The following is a 27,776-nucleotide window of genomic DNA, read 5'->3' as shown; positions in this document are numbered from 1 at the left end:
TGAGGACATTTGATAAATGTAAATTTTTTTTTAATTTAAAAATGATCAAATAATATAAAATATACTCAAAGGACATTCCTTATCCTATTGTTAACTGACAAGAAATAAATATTTAAGGTATATTTTATTTTATATATATAAAAATCGTTAGTTTCCTTTGATTTATCACATATATACACATATATATATATATATATATATATATATATATATATATATATTTATTTATTTATTTATATTCAATTATTATTATATCATATTATAAATTATTATTATCGTCATGGCAAATATCATTATTTGTTTGACGCAATGTGAAATGGAAGTAATTGGTAATTACTAATTAAAGTGTCACTGTTAATCAATTAGCAAACCGCAATATATAATAATGCGATAATTGTTATGTAGAATACAATTTTGTGATAGACATTAAATACACCGTGTAGAGTATACTTGCGTGGCAAATTTAATATCCATTGCGAGAACTGCTGATATTATTCCGCGCTGTTGCTGACGAGGCAATTAAAGCAGAAGTCATTAATTTAGTCCGGCTTAATTTGGGAGTCACTATCCGCGATAAATTATGTCCAGATGGTTCTTATAAATGCGCTCTCCCAAACGTAACCGCTTCTTTTTCATGTTACATCATCTGCGTCCTTTCCTCACGTTTGTATGATATCCAGACAAAGCCAGTCAAACCGGAAAGAGTTAAAAAGACGACCGAATGTTCATTAGAGGTATTCATTAAAAATGTAAATAGTCTGGATTATTTTCTAAAGACAATTAATTTTTAGAAAACATCGCAAGAAATTTGTATTCTTTTTAAGTATACTGTTTTAAATATACTGTTGCCGATAAAATAAACAAAACAATTTTTTTTCAATTATAATGCTTAATGAAATTCAAGATATGGATTGTCTCTAGAAGCAACTTAGATTTTCTTTGTTATTCTTTGCGTGACTGAAGAAAAGATTCTTTTTCAGAGTAGCAAATATATATATATTTATAATGAGTAACAATTTGTGTCTCTCATTTCACAGTGTAAACTTTTTATCCGTAAACGAAATTAAAAAACAATAAAAAAACAAATTAATTCGATTATTAAAAATTAATAAAAACTACTTTTTTAAAAAAAATTAATAAGACTGGTAATAAAAAGATTCGTAAAGATTCCTAGATTGATTCAATTTCTTGAATAAGTTCTGTAAAAGCAGTGAGAAGAGAGACATAAATGATTTTGCATATTATATTAACAGATTTGATTTCATCTGCAAGAAGTCTCAAACAATGTAATGGCAATACTTTTTTATAATATATATATAAATAAAATTTTTCACAATTACGAGAGAAAAATGTCCTATTTCTATTAAAATATACAGTACAGGAGAAAGCAAATTTCAAAATAGTAGCGGAATTTTATAATATGATTTTTATGAGATTAAATGAACTTCTCTTTTCCTCTTCTTCTTTTGACAAATAGATAAAATCTGAGAGCTATCAAAATTTTAAAATTGAGAATAGAGAAATAAAGAGAGAAAAACATTTATAATAGGAAATAAAAATCCTCATATTTGTTGGTACAAACATATACAAACAAATATATTGTAATAGAAGTTTCACGCATTCTTTTAATCGCTTATTTCTTATTTCATATATTTGTGAGTCGGCATTTACAATTATTTTTCACGGCAACAATTCGTTTAATTCGCAAAAGAATTAACAAAAAACTATAATAATAACAGTAGACAAAAAGAAAATCAATTTTTAATATTTTTAATATTTTAAATAGTTTCAAGAAAAAAATCTAATTTTAATTTTTAATCTCAAAATACAATAAATAAAAAGTATTAAAAAATCTCGTAAATAGAGAGATTTTATCATTGTTCTCGATAAATACGCATAAAATTTAAGTACCATTTTTCCATTTTCATCTATATTTATTTTCCATTCGATGCTAATAAACTCATCAGATTAAACAAAAACACGAAATTAAATTGTATATTAATTTCTCATAATATATAAATCGATAAATTTCAATTCAAGTAAAAAAGCCAACTGATATCAATTATTAATCGTATATAATATTTGTTCAATAATAAATAATATAGTAATAAATAGATAATAATTAAATAGTAATAAATAAAATAGTAATAAATTATTTACATATATATTATACTTTTGAATTAAACAATCAGACAAATTTGATCCTGTTCATTTAGCAAATTGTCTATGAACTATCTTCTCGTCAATCTCTGTAGCTTCTTATCTTTTCCGCGATACATCTTGTATGTTATATATTATTTTCTTTTATATTATAAACATATAAGCAAAACGCCTATACAAAAATTTCTGCCGTCTTGTTTGCTAACTTAGCTTATTTTGCAGACAATCGCCAAGATCGATGTATGTATATATACATATATATATCTCGATTGTCTGCAAAATAAGCTAAGCTACCAAACAGGACGGCTGAAATTTTTGTTAGCACCCGGTCCTCGACGGACCCTATTCTCATACATCTAGGTTTTTTTCTTGACGTCTCACATGCACAAGCACACACTCGCATACACGTGAGAACATACGAGAAATATCCTGAAATTATAAGTTGGATAGGTCGTGATAAAACATGACAAAGGCAACATGCCGAACCGACAGACGTTCTCACGTGGATGAAATTTTCGTCCTTCGTGAAAGTTGACATAAAAAAACTTCATTAAAATTTTTCGAATATAAGATAAAACTAAACATAAAATTATATAACTTTAGAACGTATAATCAGATTTCTTAAAATTTAACCTCGAAGAAATATATTAAATAAAGTTTGAATTTATAGACAAATAATGTACATCATATCATTACATAGTATCATTACATGTAACGTGACTATAACTCTTTTAGATTTTTAGTATTTCATATTAAATAAAATGTGATGTCTTATATAAATCCAAAATATTTACTAGCTATATTTCAATTTATAAAAAATTAAATTTACATATATATGTATATGTCTATATATATATATATATATATATATATATATATATATATATATTTGATTTTTCATTTATCAATTAATCTAATAAATATATGTAAATATATAAGTAATCTAATTAATATAATAATGGCCAAACACAGTTGCCAAACCATGTTGAATGCCAGCGAACCACACACAATCTTATAATAATTATGTATTATATTGAGAATTAACACATAAATATTATATGTGTCAACTCGCGATATACGTGTACACATTCAATATGTACATTCTAAACTATCATGCGCGATATATACATACTTGGAATGTCAGAATATCGGAAACGAAAATTTCAGAAAGCAATTTAATATTTCAATTATTAAATATATTTTAATACACAAAAAAATATCCCAATTTCGCTGTCTAAACATTTCATCGCGTTTATAAAAGATTTATAAAGAATTTTCTTTGAAGTAAATATAAAAGCACTTTGATGTTTTAAAAAATAATGCCGGCACGCAAAGACGGAAGCACGGATGGAAATGATGGATTGTAAGAGCAAACGCAATTATTAGCGCACATATATGCTTATTAATTCTGTCAAAGCGCCCGGCACTCTTCCTACACTAACCATAAGTCATAAGCTTGGAGGAGACGTAATGGCACAAAGCGCGCATTCAAGTGCACGCTCACATCGTGGGTAGACCGTTTCCTTATTGATTCAGGAAACGAAGTGTATGACTTTTGAAGTTTAACGACCGTGAGTTCATGGTCACAGGTTTTTTTTGTCATTGGTTAATGCACATCACACTTGATAATTCAATCAATCGTTTCGGAAGATAGTTACAGCACGTAAACAACATTTTCAGAAATGTTTATTTAAGAAATAGGAGAGAGAGAGAGAGAGAGAAAGATAAAACGATATCTTTTTTAAACAATTTTTATATAAAATTATAATTTTTCAAAATTTGACAAATAATGACAAAAAATTTCGCGGCGACTAAATATGATGCAGCTTAAACTTGGTGTTAATCTGAGACAATTTCTTTACTTTATTGACTAGAATTATTTGTTTAAACTATTAAGAACTATATAGAATTATATTAAAAATAATAGTATATATATATATGTAGTTATACGACATATATTTATCATATAATAAATATATGGTCTATCATATATATAAATAATATATAGTTATACATGTCATATATATATAAATAATATATAGTTATACATGAATAATTGAAAAATAAATTAAAAATTAAAAATTTATAATGTAGTTTTTATAATACATGTGTATTTTATATATTTGTACTATATTTCAATCATTCACTTTTTATATATAAAAATATTATAATAGCATATATGTTGTGTATGCAAATTCTGCAACATATGTCTAAAAATATTTTCTAAAGAATTTTTTTTTAAAGAAGAACTATATATAGACCTATATAAAATTTTTTTTAATTATTGATATCAAACTTTTGATTTAAAAAGCTTCTAGGGTTTAAATTTCCTTTAAAATGAGTCATCATTCTTCAAAATTGTTTTTATAGAGTATCAAGTATCTTTTCAGAAGAGGATGTTATTCGCATTTTTTCCTCTGTTATTTATTCGTGGAATAAAATAAGAGCGTTGTCCTCGCTCTTTGCTTAGCTCAAAGCATTTTGCTCGACTTTCAACAAGTTGTCCTTAACAGTGCGTGCTTCGCGCTTTTAATTGGCTCGTTTTAACTATTACAATTATTTTGACGGATGTATTATATCTGAGTGTGGCCAATATACTAATTAAAATTCGAAAAAACGAGCTCTCTTTCCAACTTTATAATTCTATCTAATAATAAGATTTCTGTCACTTGGCAGAATGTCAAACGATTGATTACACAGTCATAATGCATTTTTGCATTTTTGCTGGCGATTTTCGGTCCATCCTTTCGCACATTTGCAGAAATCTTTTCCCTCATCCAACAGATTGTTCATCCTGGGAGGGACGATATCCACCGTACGACCCCTGTATTCGACACGCCGCGCCCTCTTCTCTCCATCGTCAAGGACACCAGACTTTCGATCCGTCATGGGGGAAGGGGTTTCGGTACGGCTTTGCGAATGGGACAGGACCAGAGAGGAGTCCGCGTTCCTGCGGGGATCGATACGGGTTTGCTACCCTCCCACAACGGCCGGTCGACTGATATGTACGCATTCAAGGTCGCTCGATGAAACGAAATTGTACGCAGCAGGCGTGCTCAATTTCACGATTTTTTTGTTAGTTGCGTATCCATTATTTTTCGTCACAGTAGATATATTTAGAAACAATTTTTGAATTTTTCATTTTTTTAATAAGAATAATCTTTAACTAATTATGAGAATATAACGCTGAGTCGTATAACATCACAATTTGAATAAATTATGATAAATACTGAGCAATTTCGTACATTATTTCTTTCAATCGCGCTAAAATAAATCAAAAAAATAAAAAGTTAAAAAATAAAATGTATAAGCGCACTTAACGAAAAAATTGTATATTACTTTATCTTGTTCAAACATTTTTTTAATAATTTCATTATTATATTCCTTACATAATTCGTTTATCTTGCCAAGATAAATGAATATGTAAGGAATATCGCGTTATCACACTACACAGGAATAAGATAACTGTAATTCACTACTTAGAATTTTATCATTATACATATTATATTTCGGGAGCGAAGCTACTGATATACAATTCACGAAACAAAAACATGCACTCATTGCACAGCATTATTTCATTGGAATATACGGTGACATCATATCCTTATATTCTTGTACCATATTAGATTTATATATTTACAAATATGAACAATATAAATTAATCGATGTTGTAACGCATCGATTTACTTTTTAATTATAATTTTCATAGAAGTTTAATTTGATTGTATATGTTAATACAAATATAAATCATTCAAAATCGTTATAATGAAAAGCAATCTTCATTCGTCATTTAATTGACTGTTCCCAATAATAAAACTTATTTGTTCAATAATAATTACTTATTAAAAATTAAAAATATTCTAGTTACGTGAAGTTTATAAAAAATTATTGATATTATTCTATATATATATTACAAAAGATTCAATCATAACGAATAGATTTTTAGATTCAAGTATCTAAAAAATTTCTTTCAATGCGAAGCAAGTTGAAAGATTCGTTGTTCATGGGGCACAGTTGTGTTTGGGCACCGCTATTGCGAAATTCGGGCGGTGTCGGTGGTTACGTGTAGTAGTGTGTGGTTGCCTTCCCTCTCCTCTCTTCTCTCTCTCTCTCTCTCTCTCTTTCTCTCTCTCTCTCTCTCTCTCTCTCTCTCTTTCTCTCTCTCTCGTACCCATCAGCACCGCGACACAGCGGAACCGCGTCCTGCCTCACTGCGAGCTCGCGTAAGTAAGCCTTTCAAATTCGGAGCCCGGTCAACAGCCCCGAATTCTCTCCCCCCCTTTGCCTCCCGCACAACCTGAGGCAATATATCGTTGTTCCTCCGTTCTCTCCCTGTTCCCCTCACCGACTCGTTCCCTATTGCGTTTCATTGCCCCTCTTCTTCACATCAACGCAAAACCGAATCCCTTCTGCCAGCGTATCTCCTCTGCACTCCTCTTCTAGCCTCTCAATCCTTGGCCCCTTTCCTCTCCTTTATTCATGGTCATATCGTAAATCTACCTTCCGCCCTCCGCTCTATCCCGCTCTAGCTCCTCCGTTTTAGTACCACTCCATAGATTATACCTCTCTTTTTCTCTTTCTACGTTTCTCTCCGTCCTTTCGTTCCCATCAACTTATTCTAACTCTGTCGCGTTGATGATTTTCTCTATATGTCGGTTTCTTTTTCTTCCTTCTCTGTTCTCCCCCGCTCATGCTATACTTTCGATCTATTCCACCGAGCCCTCTCGGTCGTCCTTTCGTTTTCGCTCGTCACTCAAACGTTCATTCCGTAGGTTCGGGTTTGGGCGAGGTTTTTCACTAAACTCACCACATTGACAGAATGGTGTGAGTTTGGGATTGGCAGCTGCCATTTTTAGTCGAGGAAACTACGCATCGTGGTATTATCTTACAAAAATCGATTAAAGAGAGGCATTCCTATTTATACATGATTTACTGTAAAACATCCAGCTTTATTATATTTCAATCAACATTTCATATGCTTGAGTATTACGTAATAACAAAATAAATTTTATAATCTTATAAGAATAGAAATGACGAGATAGTTATAGATTCCAAGAAATATAAAAAGAAATTTATAGACTAATTGTAAGTAAGAGTATACAAACTTTAAAATCTACATATTGTTTTAGATATAAAAATGTAACTTATTTCTCAATTTTATCTAATAAAGTAAATTTGTTTAACTCTTATCGCTTCAAATTTCTTAATTCAATCATTGATTGCAACATTTCAGATAAAAACAAGGAAGAAAAGAAATTTTGTGTTTTGTGTTTCATTAAGTTTTTAAAGTGCTTTTAACATAAATATTAATTTTTTTAATTCGTTAACAATGTAAGTAAATTTCTGTAATTTTATATGTAAATAAATTACATTTGATTTGCATAAGCAATATGTTACTCGATAGCTATACACGTTACACGTATTACGTCACAATAGTTGGATTAATGAAACTGTCCGTTGATATTCCAAACGGCCGTAAGTCAGGATAAGTTACGCATCGATTGACTATAGTAATGATGAATATTATATATATATATATATGTATATATGCGTAAACTAGTATCAACTTCACTAACTAAACTAGCTAAATCATATAACCTATTTAGAGTCCATCGTTTTGGCACATTTACTTTTGGCCGAGACTTGTGTTTTCCATCAAGCAATCGTGACGTATTTTGCAATATTACGTGTGACTATCAAATTATACATGTTTGTGAGATATTAATCTGAAATGTGATGACATAACAATTGCAGAATAACCGAAAAGATAATACACAGAATATAACGCGGTTTTTATCGATCCGAACGAAAGCTTCGGAATGGAGAGGGACCCCGAGTTCTAAGCGCTCGATATTTCGGTCCACGGATTCGAGAGAAGCTTCCCTCTCTCACTCTCTCTCTTTATCCTGTCGTTTCTCACTTCCATCGCAACCCATCCTTCGACTCGACTGGATTTGTTCGCCCTTTGTGTTTCAAGCCACCACCGACCATCGACCATGACCATCCTTGCGCCGGTGTATGTTGAGGAAAGTGGTTGTCAGCCGGTTGCGTGTGTATAGTCGCGCGATTAAGTTATGAATTTTATAATTTTATAATTATTTTAATAATTGACGATGGGAGATATAATACGTAAAACAGCAACGATAATCTATAACTAAAATTCTGTCTCGAATTTTCTTTTTTTTTCCGTTCTATTTATCGCGTCATGACGATTTATGCACGAGAACAGTTGGCGTGGCTAACTCTCTTAACTCTCTTAATTTCTCCTCCATATTTTTATATTCCGATCAGGGGAGAGGATTAAGTAGAGAGAAATGAGAGCAGAGGGAGAGAAACTTGAGCAAGTCGTAAAACTAAGGTTTCATTTTATGTATTGCTTGGGCGATTTACCTAAAGTTTTTCTCTCTTTTCATATTCTCATAATCGTTCATTGTCAAATTACCAGAAAAGATATTAATTAATAAAAATGTTTCACACGCGAGTGTTACGTAATATTTTTGCTAAGACCTCACATTTCAGCATCACGCAAAATTAAATACTCGATTTATTAAATTAAATACTTTCGCTATTCGAGAATTCGATTGTATAATATACATCGTAAGTGCGTAAAGGACATATTGATTCTTCCACCGCAGTTATGCGATCATATTTTAATCTCCAAATATAAAACTGTCATAATATCGCATATGAGATCGATGATGCCGCACCTTTTTCAATGTGTCAAAAGAAGGCTATTCTTTATTGAGAAAAAAATATTTTTTTTAAAATGTGCATAAAAAAAATATTAATATATATTAGTATAAAGCATTTGCAATAAAATTTTTAAGTAAAATCATTAAAAATATTTGTTATAAATAGGTTAGAGCTTGGATTAATTAATTTGAATTCCTACATTATAATTTAAAGATTATTGTTAATTCTATATAATAACATTGGTTAAACTCTTGCATAAACTAAAGTAATATTGAAATATTACTAATATATTAAACTAAATTTTCTCGTACACATTTTTTCCACATATTACAATATTATTTTCCAATTACAATAATAAATATATATGCGCATATGTATTGTATCTGCTTCTATTAAAAAAATCATGTTGGACACACCCTAGTTACTCCTCCCTTCCCTTCTGATGAATTTTATATCTTTCAGTTGAGTTTGAGCCAAATTCGACCATGACCACTCCTCAGAAAGGTGCGTAAGGATACTAAAAAAGAATAGCCTTCACACTGTAGTTGCGGAAAATTAGAAAGAGTGATAACTGAAAGAAAGATGGAACTTACGAAAGGTCATAAAATCCACAACTCCATTATGCCACCCCTTTTATTGGTAGCTCACGGTTTCTCGGAAGGAGTGCATTTTTCACCATAGCGTTCTCGCGCTGTAAGGTGCCCCAAGAGAGACATATATTTGTAATAAGATCTTATACTTTATGTATTAATTTTGCATAGTGAAGTAGTGTCGGAAAGTCATTTAACATTGACTATTCAAACCTTTTGAATACTCTTGGGACAAAACTTTCAGAGTTTTCGAATAACGAGAAATTTGTTTCTTGAGTTTTAGTTAAAATAGTTATTTTAATGAAGATTTCTTTTTAGAGTCGCTTATTAAGATATTTAACATTTATATAATTAACAAGTACAAAAAAATACAGGGTACTGTATTATCACTTTAACGAGATCTTTCTGTAATATTTTATATTTGTGACTAATTTATAATTTTTTAAATATTAAACAGTTCCGATTTAATTATTTAATTAATTTATATTAACTAGTTTATGCACATATTACATACAATATTATTCTTCGATACAAAATGGAATATTAAATATTAAATTTCATTTTGCTACTATAATTATCACAACTTATATTTCTCAAAAAATTAAATATAAAAATATACAATTCTTATTTTTTAGAATGTATAAAAATATACATTCTTCTTTTTTTATATTCTATAGAGCATGAAATCAATTTAAAATCAATTTAAAAATAATATCTCTGCAAATATTTCCAAAAAAATTATCCTAAAAAATTACATACATACATAGTTTTTATTAAAAATTATCAACTTCTCAAAGCAACTAAGAAATTAATGTTTCTAAAAAACTTCTTGATAGATTCTGTAGATTGTGCTATTCAATATTATTAATTGCTTATCAAATATTTTGATACAATTTCATTACAAATATATGTCTTAAACAATTTAATTCCACTAAGAATGCAATTATACTTTATAGATTAATAGCTTTTTCAAAGCATCCAATATAGTCGAGATAGCAATGGCAATTTAATTTTGCTCAGTCTGAACTATTTCTTAAAAGATTACCTAAATGTATAGTATATCTGAGAGTCTAGTGTTAATTCTTATATGAATCACAAAGGATTGTTAATGATTGAATAACTGTGGCGCAAAATTGAGTTAATTTAATAAAATTAAGAATCTCAAAAATAATTTTTTTTTTTTTTTAAACAAAATCATTACTTCACCTCCTGTTGCATATATGTTTAATGTAAAAATGTCGAACTATCAATATTGAATACTGTATGTGTGAAGCTGGCGTATCATTTCGTGGAAACTCACAAATAATTAAGAGTTCTGACTTTATTTTCAATAGTTCTAGAGTTCTTGATGGTTTAAACAAATAGTTAATCTGGCGATTAAAGCAAAAAAAAATGCCTTCGGACAAACTGAGATGCCAACTTCACGCAGCATCTCACTTTGTCCCACATTTTCGCTATCAGTAATTGTAGAAAATTGAAAGATCTATAGTTCTTGATGAGTTCTAAAAAGAGTTCTGCCACCCAAAAGCAGAAAAATGTTAATTAAGATAAAATAAAAAACAACGAATCCCATAGATACAGATCGAGGTGAGAAAAAATTATCTAAACATTTTAAATGGCAGAACTCTTTGAAAAGGCATTGCACAAGCCCAGAACTATATGAGAACTGTTTTATATTGAACAGAACTCTCGATAATCGTCCGGCATCTCACCTCGATCTGTATCTATGGGATTCGTTGTTTTTTATTTTATTATCTTAATTATTTGTGAGTTTCCACGAAATGATACGCCAGCTTCACACACACTCGAATACTACACAGGAACAATATCGCTGCAATATCATGCAAGATGTATCTCGTCAGATACGAAAATCCGTATGAAATTTCAAAAATAAAGCAACGTCAGTTTCAAGCATAAAATAAATACAAATATCGTAAATTGACATATCAATTAAATGGTATGATTAAAAAAATTCCAGTTAATAAGAAACCTAAAAGCAACTATTGCAATTCAACATTGAAAAAGAAGAACAGACTATGTGCATTTTTGCGATAATGTAATATAATATGTTTCAAATGAAGAAAAATCTTTTATAATGACGATCTTTTTTATCCTTAAGCTTTAAATGTTTTATTATAAATTCCTACAACTTTCTTTCTCATGTTGACAAATCGCGCGGTTTGAATGCGAATCAATGCCTGATTTCTTGATGCGCATTTATTGGTTGATCTGTCTTTATTTGCTTATGTGTGTAAAGCTTCTGGACGAATCAAATGGACACGTTCCAACAATGATTATGTCACGATGGCACCGAAAAGAGAGCCAGGGTGACGATAATTAATCTCAATTGCTGGGTAAATCGACATGATGAACGAAAGTTTCAACAACGGGCTTCGTATCAACGATGGCTGCGTATCAAGACACTGACAATGAGAAACAGGCCGCAATCATTCGTATCATTATAAAAATGAAGAGCTGCACAAGATCATGTGATGTGAATATCTTTAAATACTAGTTGTGATATTGTCATTTGGAACTTCCGATCCATTCGTCGATATTTCCGAATATATGTCATTCTTAAAAAAAATATTAAAAAGATATTCTTCATTCTAGAAAACTAACAGTAATCATATCAATTCCATTTCATTATAATATTTTTTCGTTTATTGTCTACTAATTATATAATTTGTGCTATAAATAAAGTTCATATTGTGCGCATATAATGCATATTATATGCTAGTCATGAATATAAATCACATTTTATTTTATTTTGCAATACTGATGATTGCAGTATAAGGGCTACATAATTTCATGGTATATGTAAATTGCCGTCGCATAAATGTTAATCTTAATTAAGTATTTCTTGGTAGATCATTAAAAGAGTGAGAGTATAGCTACAATATTCCCAGATTGGCAATGCATTGCTGACTTAATGTTAATCAATTCCAGATACTTATCGACATTACGACAGTAATGTTATATAAACAGTGATTAATTTTTATCGGTGAAGTGTTTTTTTTTTTTGTGGCAGACCGCGATGCCTTACGTATGCAGCACGCACTTGCATTATCTGCATTACGCCGCGCATTAACCGTAATGCGTCGCGCTGCAGTTGGAAACTGACGAAACCGATCGGCGAACCGATACTCGACGAAATAATTACGTCGAAAATGCGGTCGCACGATGTGCAATCGCATTTCCTGACTCAATTAAGGAGGAACTATACGGATCAACTATGTCAAAGTTAATAAATCTAATACATTTTGAGATTTATGAATTTGACGATGTGCAAAGCACTTTTAGTCTTTTATAATAAAATGTACAATTAATAATTAATTTGTAATTTAAAGTAAAGATTTGTCTGTAGAATTAAAAATTTTTATTTTTATGAATTTTTGTATTGTGTATAGTTAAAACCTTGATGTAGTCCCTATAAAAAGTTAATTCGATAATATTTACAATTTTAAGATGCAGTTATATTATACAGAGCAAATTTTTATTTTAACTCACAAATTAATTATTAATTTTATATTTTAAAAGGCTAAAAATGCTTTGCGCAAATTCATAAAACTCGAAATTTATTAGCTTTATTAACTTTTGACGTAACTGATTTGTTTAATTTCTTTTTTAAAAAATGGCGTAAATTTTGTTTTCTTGTTGCATTTGCGTCAAAATATTTTTATGAAAAAGAATTGTTTAAGATCTAACATCGGTCCAGTCCAGTGAATAAGAGCTGTGATTCACGAAAAATCTATCGCATTTGCAATTGCGTGATTTTAACATCGCAATGAAAAGGCGGAATCGAGCATGATTACATACGCAATTTCTAAACTAAAAACTAATATTCTCTAACTCAAGTGTTTTCTAGAATGTATTAAATAATCTTAACCTCTTCCAATTTTTCGATTAATTAAAAAAATTAAAAATATAAAATTAAATTACGTGTTTTTTCAAATTTGCAAGGTCGATAATGATACAACATGATAACTTAACATCTCTATTAAATAAGTGTATAGGTACTTTAACACGTATTTATTGGCGAGATATTCACATGCGTAATTGAACAAAGCATTTTTTATATCAATTTACATAAAATAATTGTCATTAAATTGTATCAACAATTAATACAGTTTCTTCTTCTTCTCCACTTAAAGTGCATTCACCAGATCATATGATATGATGTAATACTAATTCGTAGACTAACGGAAGAATTTAATGCAACATGTTTTTTTGCTTCTGGCTATTTAGTCTGCAATCAATTTACATATATAAATAACAGGCTGAAAGATTAATGATATCGTCTTTTTTGAAGTCGCAAGAAAAGGAAGATCTTACATTTCTAATTTACACAGATTAATCAATCCATAAAATCTATTGTCTACTACAAGTTTATTATCATTAATAGTGTTATTTATACGAATCACATTTATCAAAAAAATGGCTTAAGTTGCATTTAAAATGTCTTTTTGTAAATGAATATTCAACTATAATCACCGAGTAAATTGTGAATATTTTTATCGGATACGTGCTCAAAAAATAGATAAATAAAGGTAAAAAAAATATAAGGTTAAGGAAGTACGTAATTCGGAAATTGAAAAGAAATACTACGCGAAGCATCGATATCTATACGCATACAGTCGTGATCCGCATGTGGTTCAACAGGAAGGTCACAAGTGCGCTAAAGTGTGGACAGCTGTCACTCGGAACCAAGAACTTATTAACTAACTATAAAGGCATTATTTAATCAGTCGCATTCGTTTATATGCGACTGTTGAGAAGACGATATACGAATTCATTTTAACGTCCACCTTCATTTCTATGAGAAAGAAAAAAAAACGATTTCAATTATTTCCTGGGGGCCATTCGGTGACCCGTTTGCGAATTACGGCATGCACCAGATACGCTGAAAGACGAAACGTATGGTACGGAACACGAAGAAACTGTCACTAAATACCGACAACAGCTGACGACGATTTATTTGACTTCCAAAATACGAATAAAGAGATATTCGTATACTGTTGTCGTAGTTCAATGTAGTTTAACTTTCTAATCAAACTCTATCTTATTTTGTAACAATTTATTTCTTGCTATTCCGTATCGGAAGTGTTAGAATAATATTTACGCGATCTATTTTTTAATAATTTAGATTAAGTAAATTATTAATTTTTATTCATATCAATATATACATATGCATGTGTAGATATGATAAGAAATAAATAAATCCACGGGTATTTTGCACCCTTTAGTTCGAAAAATAATTTGATGTGACTTGTTCTATTAGAGAGAGATATTTTTTAACGTAGAATTGAGAAGCCATGTCAGCACGATAAATGTATGATAAAAATACACATCAATGTTATGAATGTTATTTATAGTACTTTATATATCAAACTACACATAGAAGAATTATTAATAAAATTAATTAGCACACAGTTCACATTTACCTGATCGCATATTTAGCATTAAAACATGTAACACACCTAGTATGTTATATAATCTTGTATTATAATCAAATTCTCTCTAAAAAAAAATTCCTTCATATTTAGTGCAATTTCTGACATTAATGTAATACAAAAAGATAAATGTCAAAGTATTTTATTATACAAATTATGTTATAAATTTTTTAAAATATCGCATAAATTTTTACCGTACAAATTATATTCGTATAAATTGAACTAATTGATGGATATCGAGGTTAATTCAATATCACATTCGTACCGATCAATTACCGACTGATTAAAAAAAAAATATATATATATATATATATATATATATATATATATATATATATATATTTTAAACGAGATCATACAAAGAAAATAAATGAAATTTTATTTTTCATTTCGCTTATATTTTATCCTTTGTAACTGAAATAATTGTTAATCCGTAACATAATCGAAGTCAACGAACTAGTGCACTCGAACAAGCGAATCAATCTTGAAATGCGATAGATAAATACGTACAAAAAACTGGATCGTGCGTATTCTCGAGATCAAGACGAAAACCGGATCTCGGATCTCGGATTCGGCAACTGACCTCCACCCCCGACTATCTCAACTGATTATCTTATCGCATAATCATTTATATGATTTACGCGATCTCCTTACGGGTAATATGAAAAATATTCGCAAGTATGATTATTCGTCGATTCTAGAATATTCTGAATATATGTCGTTTAAAGTGTATGTATAATAAATATATAAAAACGCGACAGACAGAGAGATCATAGAAGGATCTCATAAAATTAAATAAAGAAACGTATTAGATAAATTTTATTTTCAGCACCGCCGATTACGTAATTATGGTTTTTGTTCGCTTTCTACTTCTTCTTATTTCAACTTTCACGCCCACTCAATTTAATAAAAACTTACTTTTTATCTTATCTCTCATCTCATAAGAAATTACTGAACGATTCAAATATATAAAATAAAATATTTTCACAAATTTATGATTGATTTTGCACATTTTTTATTGAATAAGGACTTTTATATTGATATAAACTTAATATTAAAAGTTGATTATCTGATTCTTATAGTTTGATATTTGCTTCGTTATAACCAAATCAAATTATTATAAAATATATTTATAAATAAAAATTTAATGAAAAACATGTAATTAGTTCATAATAATTATCTCAAGATACCTGCCTTTGTATATTTATAAATTTTGTCGCTAGCAGAGTAAAATTTGGCGTGTCAACAAAAAGCATGGATCAACGATTAATAAATTCCTCGGGAAATAAAGTTACTCAACCGTGCCATAATCGCGCGTTGACGCCGAGTATTCGCTCCGAAAACTAATTATCCTTATAAATTGTTAGGAAACGATCGCTCGTTTGTATCATTAACATTGTTTACGGCCACCGCAAGACAACAATAAATCGATTGTGGAACCGTTACCTCGACGACAAGCATCACGAAATGAATAAATAAAGCGAGAAAGAAAGGGATTGTTGTTTGTCGACTGCTTGAATCAGGTTTATTTTTGTATACGACTACACGAGCGCGACATTATTTTTGCCTTATCCAATATAACTAACCACACTCTCTTTTACAGCCCTTCTTCCTTCATCGGAGACGAGGCGGTCAAAGTAGGTAAGAGTAATTTTGCTAATGGATGCAATTTTCTTTATTCAAGAGCGAACATGCGGCGACGACGGTGGTAGAATCGATGGTTTATATGTAATTCTCCGCGGTTCTAATACAATTTTCTGACAAAGTCGTTCGCGATTTTTGCTGGGGAAAAAACCGCCAGTGTGGTAACCATATGTGGTCGAGTGGCGAAGCGACTCTCTCGATAAAGTCCAGATAATTGAATTACGTGTTACATTATGTTACAATGCGAGTCCGATATTACTGATATATAGCTTACAGTATATTGCAGCACGATTCGTGGTTCGTCGCGATGAACGACGCACGATATAACGAATAAAGACGCACCAATTAACGACGACAAAGCGTCGACTATCATTGAACATAATAGAAATTGAACACAAAGGCGCATGTATGTGCACGTTAATATACACATTACATCAAATTATTTTTAATAAATGATATGACATTGTTGTAGATTCAATTTAGAATACCCCATGTGAAATACATAGAAGTTCTATATGAATATGCTATGTAATTTCAGAAGAATTTTAAACTTCCATCTCTTTTTTAATATATTAAAATTAATAACTAAAAACTCATAAAGATTGAGACAGAATTTGACGAATTTTTTCCAATACAGGAATAATAAAAATAATGTTCGGAATTTTTACTGTAGATTATATTTTCATCTTTATCTCTTATTGAATTAAAAATATAATGGTCGGAATTTTCTGGTATATAGCAATGGTAAAATCAATAATATAATGTAGTAGATATAAAAAATTGCTTCGTATTACAGCCAGCTGCGCTTTATCAAAATTGTCGATAAAAGTGCAAGTAACGATCTAATCAATCATTTAGCTCGAATAAGCCATTCTATTTGCAATATTGCAATCAGTAAAGCTTATGAAGGTTTTTTGATATCTAATCATCTCGTATCGTGCAGAGCTTCGTCAAGCTATTCCAATACATTTTCCTTAATCGCTCCATTACGATCTGCAACTTCGCGTAATAACTATCACCAAGGTACAAGATTACGTGAAGAATTTTTTGCCAAATATACTGCAATGATATATAATTTTATCTTGTTGTAGACAACCAGTCGTTCACGTTGAAGGACAGGATATCTGTCTTATGTAATGTTATTCTACGTGTCAGAAAAGTCTTTTAAAATACATATATATAGTAAAGACACAATTGTGGTTTTTCAGTAATTTGTCATACTGTCATAGACTATGATAATGGAATAACATATGTATAATACAATTCAATACTTTTCTAACGCAATGGATTATAATCTAAAATTTTAAGTTAAATTACTGAACTATCGTCGGAAAGATGTTAGCTCATTTTCTCGTTACCAATTCTAACGTCATCGTAATGATATTTAAAATTACTCTTTCTTCTTCTTTTCGTATTGACTCGATAATTCTCTTGACTATAAAAGTTTGATACTTCTGGGATTGAGTCACGTAACGATAATTCAGTTTGATGAATTTCAACATAAAGAGATCCCGCTATATAGTCTGCCAATTTAACTTACATACATATTCGACGCGTTGAATTCCAATGAGCAATGGCCGCGAATAAGGAACAATGACTGTGGATTATAGAATGAAACCCAATTTCTCAATAGCGCCGCGAATTGCAGCGTTTTATTAGCTGTACGCATAATTGTAGGTTGTGCGTGGAAAGCTGATCAATTAATGTTGACGAACACGTTCGTCGCTTCGTAATCAATCAGCTTGGTCGGTCGACTTATACTCAACATGTTCGATAGATAGATCCTCATGGCTAGATTATTAATTACTAAACAATTATAATAACAAACTCACACATTATAGAACGACGGTGACAACATTTGAAATTGTAGATTAATATTAATAAATGGCAAAAGCCATAATGTAAATGAGATATTTGTCTCGTCAAATCCATTGTGTACGCTTAAGATGAGGATAAACAAGAGCAAAATGTTATGCGAAATAAATCATCGAGAAAATATCATAGGATATACTGCCTTATTATGAAAAAAATATATTGAAAAAAATACAATATATTGTTGTTTCCCACATAATGAGAAAGTTAGAAAATTATTCCATTAATTATCGAAATTAGACGCTCAAGTGTCCGTTATTATAATTTTGCAGACTTAGATACATATCGACATCAAAAAATTGTATATAAAAGTACAATGCACTATCAAAATATATATCATTGTTAAAGTTACTAATCAAAATTTCGTTATAAATTCTGAGCTTCAATGGCACACTAAAAAAAGAAAATTTGTAAATAATATGTCTTTTAATTAGCTCATCATGATACTGTTTAATCAACTTCGCACGATAAAATCGAGTGCTCCAGCTTTAACAAGCATGTTTAGGATTCGCATTGAATCGCTGGATGGTCACGCTTGTTTTCGTTGGTTCTGTCCGTGGCGTGAAACGATGACCGATTTTTCATCTTCGGCGGACGACATTTATAATCAGATTGTATTTTTGCGTATATACATTTTTAACATTTTAATTGGTGGAGAATTCGATGGAAAAGAGTACTCGCTTCGATCGTGCTGAAATATAAATGCTGGACTCTACTGTGTAGTTGAGACTATTCTGACCGACGAATGGACCACCTCTGCGAACGGCGAATGCTGTCTCTCAATTAACGCGACAAAGTTAATTAAACGTCAGAATGTCGATTCGTCTCCTGTGCGCTAGAGTCTATATTGAACGTCGTTTTACATCCTCCATTTGCTAGACTGACATCAACGGTTATGATCGTCGACGGTTATTGGCTCTTTCGTCGCGTGTTGCAGTAACGCGAGAGATATTAAATGGTTTCTATTAAAAACGTAACCGTTCTTTATCGATAATAAATATCAAGTTACACCGGAAAGCACACAGAGACTGTTTTACATCGCGATTTAACTGTGATTTTAATTAATTTTGCAAAAAAGGTTAAACGATAATAAATATCTTTAACCTATATCGATGCTTCGCTACAATTAAATCTTTTAAAATATCATTTACTTGCAAAAGCACGGAGTAATAAAAATTGTAAAATTGATTTTAAATTATATCTTTCAACTTCTGTCCGATAAATATCCATGATCTATTAGTAGCCTCGAATAATTTTTCAAAATACAATAAAATACACGGCACAATAGCATCTCTCTTTTTATGTTCCGTGTGAAGCGCAATAAAAATCTATATAAAAAAAAAAAAAATCAATTTTTCATTTCTCTTTTACTTAACAAAGGAGATTTGGTTAAAATTCCTTCCTCTCTAACGCAGCAGGATATTTCTATTTTATTAATATTGTAATTATATAATTATATAATTACAATAAACTTTCATAATACTGCTATAACATGATATCCTTTCATCACGGGAATATGATGCACATATCCGACGCCACGCCGCCAAATTCTTATCAGACGTGATGTCGTCTGTAAACCAGATCCCAGACTTCATCCGCCAGACAAGCGATACGTCTCGACGGCTGAAAGTGATCTGAAGATGCAGACGTTTCGTGTGTTCTTCTTCGTCATTCGTGGACATTTTTATGTCCTATACGAGTCGCTCTTCCGGATGTGACAGCAAGTTTCGCTTTTGTTGGTCCTCACATAGAGAAAGAGGATCCAGAGTAGAAACATCCGCATATTGCACCGAGAGAAATGCTGTAGTAGATATAAAATGATGCCACTTGAGAGACTAAATTGCAGAAAGTAAAACTATGCTTCGTGAGAGAGAAGATATCAAATAATTTGACTGAACGTTACTTAACTGTAATTGTAAATTCGATGACGTTCTTTTTGTGATTTTGCTTATACTATATAATAAAGTGCAAGTATATAAGTTTGATTTATTTGTTTAATTTAATTATTTAATTATAAAAATAAATGTAAAAATATTATTAACAAATAAAACTTTCACATTAGAATGTTTTAGAATATATATTATGTTTTTGAAAAAATACATAAGATTTAATAAAATTGAAATGAAAAAAGTAAGCTTTATAAAACGCATTTCAATGGAAAATTAACAAACATAAAAATGAATAACTGTGATACATCAGACATATGCTGCATCAGGAAATGACTTTGTAATGTGAAACACGAATGATATAAGCGACGTTGCAAATTTAGAAGAGGTTAGATAAGAACATATTTGACGAGACGACTTTTCCTCGAAGACTTAATATAGAGAAGCTTAATCGACGAAATCGATAATTTAATTGACGAGCCAAATTTAAAAAATATTAACACCTTCGACATTCGATATCATTTGTCGGGATAATAACACTCGATTTTTTCCTGTGTTTAATAAAAAAATTTATTTTACGCGAAAAGATTCACGAAAATAAATCCGTCTGTATGTTGCCAAGATACATTTGTCGAGATCGAAGACTGATTGAAGACTTCGCGAAAACATAGTTATAAACGTCAAACGGCGATATAAAATATTGTAAAACATTCAGCTAGAGATATAGATTATCTAATGACCTTCGAATAAATTTTCCATCGCTGCAGCAAATCATTCAAAAAACTTTTGTTTATTTACGATGGAACATAGATGATAATTAATCGTTAGTCATAAAAAAGTAGTTGTAATTTTTTGTCAAGAGTTACTTCAAGGTTAAAAATATCTTTTTCCTTCATGATTTAATTCATTGCATAAACCTAAAAAATTGAATTCTCTAAATATTCTCTAAATATACGAATTCATATAATATCAAAAACTATTTCCCGGATATGAAACTGATAATATTAAACTGACAATATTAATTGATAATATTAAACTGACAGTATTAATGCACTTAAATACGATTTCGATGAATCTGTTCATAATCTTTATATTTCTTCGTGCTTAACTAATGACAATCAATAATTACAAGAATAAAAATATGTTTTCTTGCAGAGCATCAAAAATAAGAATTATAGAATTCTCTCTCTCTCTCTCTCTCTCTCTCTCTCTCTCTCTCTCTCTCTCTCTCTCTCTCTTTCAGGATTTTTTTTGTAAAATTCAATCAATAAAAGCTTATATAAATTATTTTGTATCAATTATTCTTTTTAGTCACATACTCATCAACATACTCATAGACATAGAAAAATGCGAGAAATAAAAATATTCTTTTTGCATACCTAAACAGTTAAAAAATTATAAAGCCTCTTCTAACGACAAACTCTTTGATTAATCTTAGGATTAGACATTGACATTAATATTTGAATTTTTATAGCATTTTTGCGACCAAAATGGTCACATTCATCAGCAAATGCAACGTTAAACAAAGATATAAATGCAGACCAAAAGATCTAAAACCGGAAATCAACTGGCAGTACGTGATGGCCTTGCACTTGAAATGTTAGCGATAAAAATCGTCAGCGTTTTAATTGCGGCATCATCAGGTAGCACATCGAACAGCGAAGAACGTATGAGGGTTTTCAACAACCCATGAGAAACATATGATTGAAGAGAATGTGCTATCGCAGAGTGCGTTACTTCTCTGATTCGACAAAGCCTTTGCAATGACAGATGACAAAATATCACAGATATTTTTTTACAATGGAACGTCATTATCTTTCTCTCTTTTCCTCTCTCATCACGATTAAATAATAATCGCATTTTAATTTCTCTCCGTCCGCTTATTTCAACTTAATTTTGCCCCGTTCGTGGCTATCGATCCGTCTGAAGAATAGGTAAATTCAGCCGTCAACAATGGCGATAATAACCGGTGACTAGTTTTCAGAAACGTGTTTTTTCGGCGACCGCTGTCTAGTGCGAGGGAAAAAGAAAGAGAGAGAGAGAGAGAGAGAGAGAGAGAGAGAGAGAGAGAAAGGGGGAGAACAAGCACGCCTATACTTCCCACTATCGTCACCGCTCATGTCTAGACTTTTCTAAAGCTCTTCCAGCTGAACGTTCACGACGTACGTAATTTCGCCCAGCTTCCTTTTTATTTTTTGAGCCCCAATCCAGCGCGCGCTTAATGCGGCGAGCACGCAACACTGTTACTGTACGCACCCACGCGTACGACGATTTTTCGGGGCTCTTACCCTCATGCATGCAGGGATGGCGAGCATTTCGTCGCACTTTTACGCGCGTCCAACCGCCTACCACTTATCGTTGGAGAACGAGTAATGTTTCTTGATGAGCGTGTTAGGTCGATAATCCGTGTTTACATATGGTTTGTAATACTTATACCTCTACAATTAGAAAAAATTATATATATATCAATAAAATGCGATCGCATTTTATTCGAGCATTGATATATAGTCTTACATATATTTTAAAGTTCGAATAATAAAAAGATTATGAAAATGTTATGAAACATGTTAATTTCTTAATAAACAATACAAGCACCCCCACACAGAAATTATAAAATCTGTGACTACAAGCTAATAAAAATATATGATTTATAGATTTATGCTTATAGATTTTTGGTATATAAATAGCAAACGCTCATGCGAGAATAATCTTAATTGTTCCAGATAGATGAGTTCAGGGACGGAAAAAATTAGATTTAACAGAATTTTACTTAATTCTTATTAGCAAAAATTAATTACTAGTGAAAATAGAGAACCGAAACTCTATATACATGCGCGTCCTAATGCGCATGTTGTATATTCTGTATTACAATTCTAACTGTTAAAAGCTGAGAGAACATTGAGGTACTGCGTAATAAACCTGACACAGATTGTGAATAGTATAAGCATATTAAATACACATGTACGGTTATATAGGAATTAATCAAAACGCATTGCGCGATGTAACTGTGATTGTATTTATTAATTATGAGTTAGAAATACGTGGGGAGGAAGAGAGAGACAGAATACTTGTAGTAATTTAATCTTGTAAATTATATTCTCAATACCTACATCGTAGCATGTGACATTAGGGTTTAATTAATAAATACCAATTTTCTATATGGCATCCTTTGCGGAATAAATTATATTTCTTATATATATTTGTATTATAAATAATTAAATTTGCGATGGTACAATATAAAGCAACACAACAATTTCTTCACACCAGTAGATGCAAAGAGAAGAAACTACAGACTCAATATTGAGATACAAAGGCTATTGATATATCAGAGAGGGAGAGAGAAAGAGAGAGAGAGAGAGAGAGAGGATGTATAGAGGAGCTTATAGTAAGTCCGTTTGAAAGCTGATACGCAGAAGGATCTTCTATCACGAACGCATTCTGAGCATCTGACCAAGCGATAATGTATATTGCTTTAACTCCTATATATGTAATCTAACTGCGAGATGTTTGGTCTGCTGAAACTATATAATATCCGAAGGATTCTGTATTCATGTAAGAGAAAATTTCCGTCCGATAAACCACACACATTGCAAATAATGCGTATATTAAGAATTTATTAACACGGAAGCAGCCGATAAACCACACACATTGCAAATAATGCGTATATTAAGAATTTATTAACACGGAAGCAGCTGTAATAATTGGGATTACTACGTGTTACGTTTGAACTTGAGCTTTGTTATATTACTCGTGACAATTCATTAAACTTTTCAACTTCTTATTTGAGAGAGATAAAATATTAAAAATCATTCTCAAGCTACTCAAAGCAAACCGAAAATAAAAACTGTAAGATAATGCGACGCAGAAAATCATAATAATAATGTATATTATTCAAAAATAATTCAAGTTATATATATGCATAATTACTAATTTTTGTTCATTTAAAATCACATTTCCAATAATATTTCGAGATCTAGAACTTGTTTGTTTGAAAAATACAGCAAAACTACTTTGCATCTCATCGTCGTTGTAATAAATAAAGTGTAGCTGATATTCAGCGCAATAGGAATGAGCATCGCAATTGCAACGCGAATGAACAAGCTCACTTGTAAATAACGCCTTTGCACTTCCGTCACCTTCTCTCTCTCTCTTTTGACGTCGGAAGGAAATCTCAATTCTCGCAGGCAATTAAAACTTTCACCCGAGTTGGGTTCTATCGAAATTGTCTTCGAGCTCTCTAACAGCGAGTGCAAGCCACGAACGAAAGATGAGCGACAGATAGACAACTATCTCTTTCCGAACGTTACCACGCGCGACGAGAAATTTTCCACGATTGCTCTTGTACAATTCCCGCGCACGTTATAGATTTTTTAGATAGCATGACCAGCGCTTCAAAAATATAAAATAAAACAAAATAAAATGTAGGTCTCGCTATTTCCGGCAGAATTCTTAATATAATTGAAGTTTGGAATGTTCTTAAAGATAAAATTTAAAAATCGTAATAATCCAATTTAAATAATCATAATAATACAATTTAAATAATTAATAACACAAACAGGCTTACAAAAAATTCAATCTAAAATAGATAAATAAAAGTTTCATATCTAAAATAACAAATTTTCGATAAAAAAGTTTTTTTAAGCAAAAAAAATAACAAAACAATTAAAAACCGTCAAAATTACCATATATATACATATTTAAAAATTCCTCACGGTTGTCTCTACATTTTACGGCAAAAAAATATATATTATAAAACAATGATATACCGTGGCATTGTTTTAGAATCACCGATAGGAAAAAAATAACTGGTCAAGAAACAAGACCCGAAAACAAGACAATTCCGTTTATTACGATATTCCAATATATAAGCACATATGCAAAAATATCATGATAACAGAACTCTTCTAGACCTTGTTTCTTGACCAGTAACTTTTTTCTATTGTAGGTGATCCCAAAACAAAAGAAAATGTCACAGTATATATTTTTTGCCATAAAATGCAAAGACAACCGTGAGGAATTTTTAAATATGTTTATGTATGGTAATTTTAATGTTTTTTAATTGTTTTGTTATTTTTATACTTGAAAAAACTCCCTCACAATTATTAATGTAAATATAAGTATTTGCTATAAACCTGTTTTTATTAGAAAATTTTATTAGAAATTTTTAAATTTTTGCTCCAAACTTCAACCATGTTATTCTCAATTATTTTTATATCGATATAAATCTTCTTCAATTTCCAGATAACTTATATTAAAATTTATTATATGACGCGACATTCGAATCACTTCTCTCTTTTCAATTTGGTATTTAATATTTATATTTAATATTTACTATTTATATTACAGTATGTGATAATTTATTCCTAAAATATATTTTAAACATTTATATTATTTATAATATATTATGCAAAAAAATATAACTTTTTAAGAGATGCTTAAGAAAAAAAAGAAATTAATATATTTCATTTATTCAATATAAAAAGTATCAATGTTAGTAATAACTACTGCTTTTGAAGAAGTTCTGAAAAAAAGTTTTTTATAAAAAAAAATCATACAAAAAATTACGTTGCCAAAAAGATAATTAATACAAAATAAATTTTATATAACAAATTGTCAAAGTTTTTATTCAACAACATATTTCGAATATGCCGACACATTTCGCTCAATACTGCTATGCAGATATTGATGTCCAGCTAATATAGAAAGTAAAGTCAACCTACTCACAATAACGTCATATCATTCATATTATTTCGATATTTGCGAGTATCAGCGAGTAACGCAAACGTAACTCATCATGGAAATGAATTCGCGATACAGCAGAACGGTGGATTATTGTACAGAAGTAATTTCACAGAGTAAAATGAGAAACACGTACAAAAACACGAATATTTTATGAATACTAGGTAATGTATTACAACGTCAATGTATTGCTGCATAATATTATTTTTGAACTCACTTGTCAAAGAATGTTATGCCAAGTAGTCTTATCAACGTGTGTATTTTATTGCTGTCTTGTGTGTGTGTGTGTGTCAAGTGATTTTTTGTTTATTACAAAATGCGAGCGATGTGACTTTATAAAATAATCATACACATATCCATATCCGTGAGATTTATTGTTTTGATCAAAATTTTAGCTTTTTGTAAAGTTAGAAGATAAAATCTGAATATGCGGTAACACACGAATTGGATTATTCTTACATTACATAAATTTTTACTAAAAATACAAAAATATTTTTTAGATATTAAAAAATAGATATATAAAAAAAAGAAAAATATATAAAGAATTAAAGTATAAATTTTGAAAACAAAATGTTATTTTTTTTCGTAAAATACGATGAAATTTGAATAGTGACGAGATTCGAAAAAATTTCCGATCACAAAATTAGTTTTAATTTAGTTATCATTATGTAATTCAATTATGTATTTCAAGAATTACATACTTTATGACATAAATATTAAATGCCAAATTGAAAAAAAAGAAATGATTCGAATGTCACAATCAATTATCCTAACGCTTAAGAAGAAACTGAACAGATCAGCTACATCAAAAGTTAATACATAAATCTAATACATTTCAAAATTTATGAATTTGACATTTCATAAAGCATTTTTAGCCTTTTAAAATTAATAACTAATTTGTGAATTAAAGTAAAGATTTTTCCTGTAGAATGTTTAATTTAATTTAACCTCAAAATTAAACATATTATCTTATAGATATAGAACTTTTTTATAGTGATTATACACAAAAATACATGAAAATAAAAATTTTAATTCTACAGGACAAATCATTACTTTAACTCACAAAATAATTGTCATTTTATAAGACTTTTAAAAGACTAAAAGTATTTTGCACAATGTCAAATTCATGAATCTCGAAATGTATTAGATTAATTTTGGATATAGATGATCCGTCCTCCTTAAGTATATTTTTAAGAAGAAAAATGTGAAATACGTGTTATCACACGACGTTCCTGATATTGACAGATACGAATAGAGAACTCGAAAGGAGAAGAGTGCGATGGTGTGATGAGGAGATACGGGAAGAGAGGCAGGACGAATGTGTGGTAAGACGAGAGAGGAAGAGATTCACAGGGAAAGAGGAAAGAGAGAGAAAGAGAAACGAAGAGAATACAGAGGTTGCGGTAGGATCTCAGACCTGTTGCACAAGAAGAGAAAGCACTCTCAATCGTCACGAAAGCAAATAATCTGTGAAACGAACGCGACGAGCAATCGTGACCAGTTCTCTCACGATAGAAATGTCTCGCTGATAACATTTTTAAAATATCCTGAAAGAATTCGTTCTCTCGCTGATACCTTGCGAGTAAAAGTTACGTGAGATTAAAATTATTATATTATTTTTTTTTAATTCCTAAATATTAAATTATTTAAAAGAAATGGATCAAGTAACATAATGAACAAAATAACAAGATAGAGAAAAACACATTAAAGATTAAATTTTTGCCTCGTGCTTAACATTA

At 30.3% G+C, this 27,776-nt stretch overlaps 1 protein-coding gene across 4 annotated transcripts in view; it reads right to left on the bottom strand.

Annotated features, from left to right (window-relative positions):
* Positions 1 to 27,776, bottom strand: part of LOC140663085 (uncharacterized) — a 99,347-nt gene that overhangs the window by 29,812 nt on the left and 41,759 nt on the right. The window contains exon 2 of one of the 4 annotated variants that reach the window (XM_072886970.1): positions 455 to 653. The exons of the other annotated variants lie outside the window; for them this stretch is intronic. Coding sequence (XP_072743071.1) covers positions 455 to 474 — 20 coding nt within the window. The 5' untranslated portion in view covers positions 475 to 653. The remainder of the gene's footprint in view (positions 1 to 454; positions 654 to 27,776) is intronic. 4 annotated transcript variants of the gene reach the window in all.

This window comes from Anoplolepis gracilipes, chromosome 2 (assembly GCF_047496725.1).
Source record: "Anoplolepis gracilipes chromosome 2, ASM4749672v1, whole genome shotgun sequence".
In the NCBI taxonomy this organism is placed as follows: domain Eukaryota; kingdom Metazoa; phylum Arthropoda; class Insecta; order Hymenoptera; family Formicidae; genus Anoplolepis; species Anoplolepis gracilipes.
The sequence above is the reverse complement of the archived record's forward strand: the minus strand, read 5'-3'. Positions and strand labels throughout refer to the sequence as shown.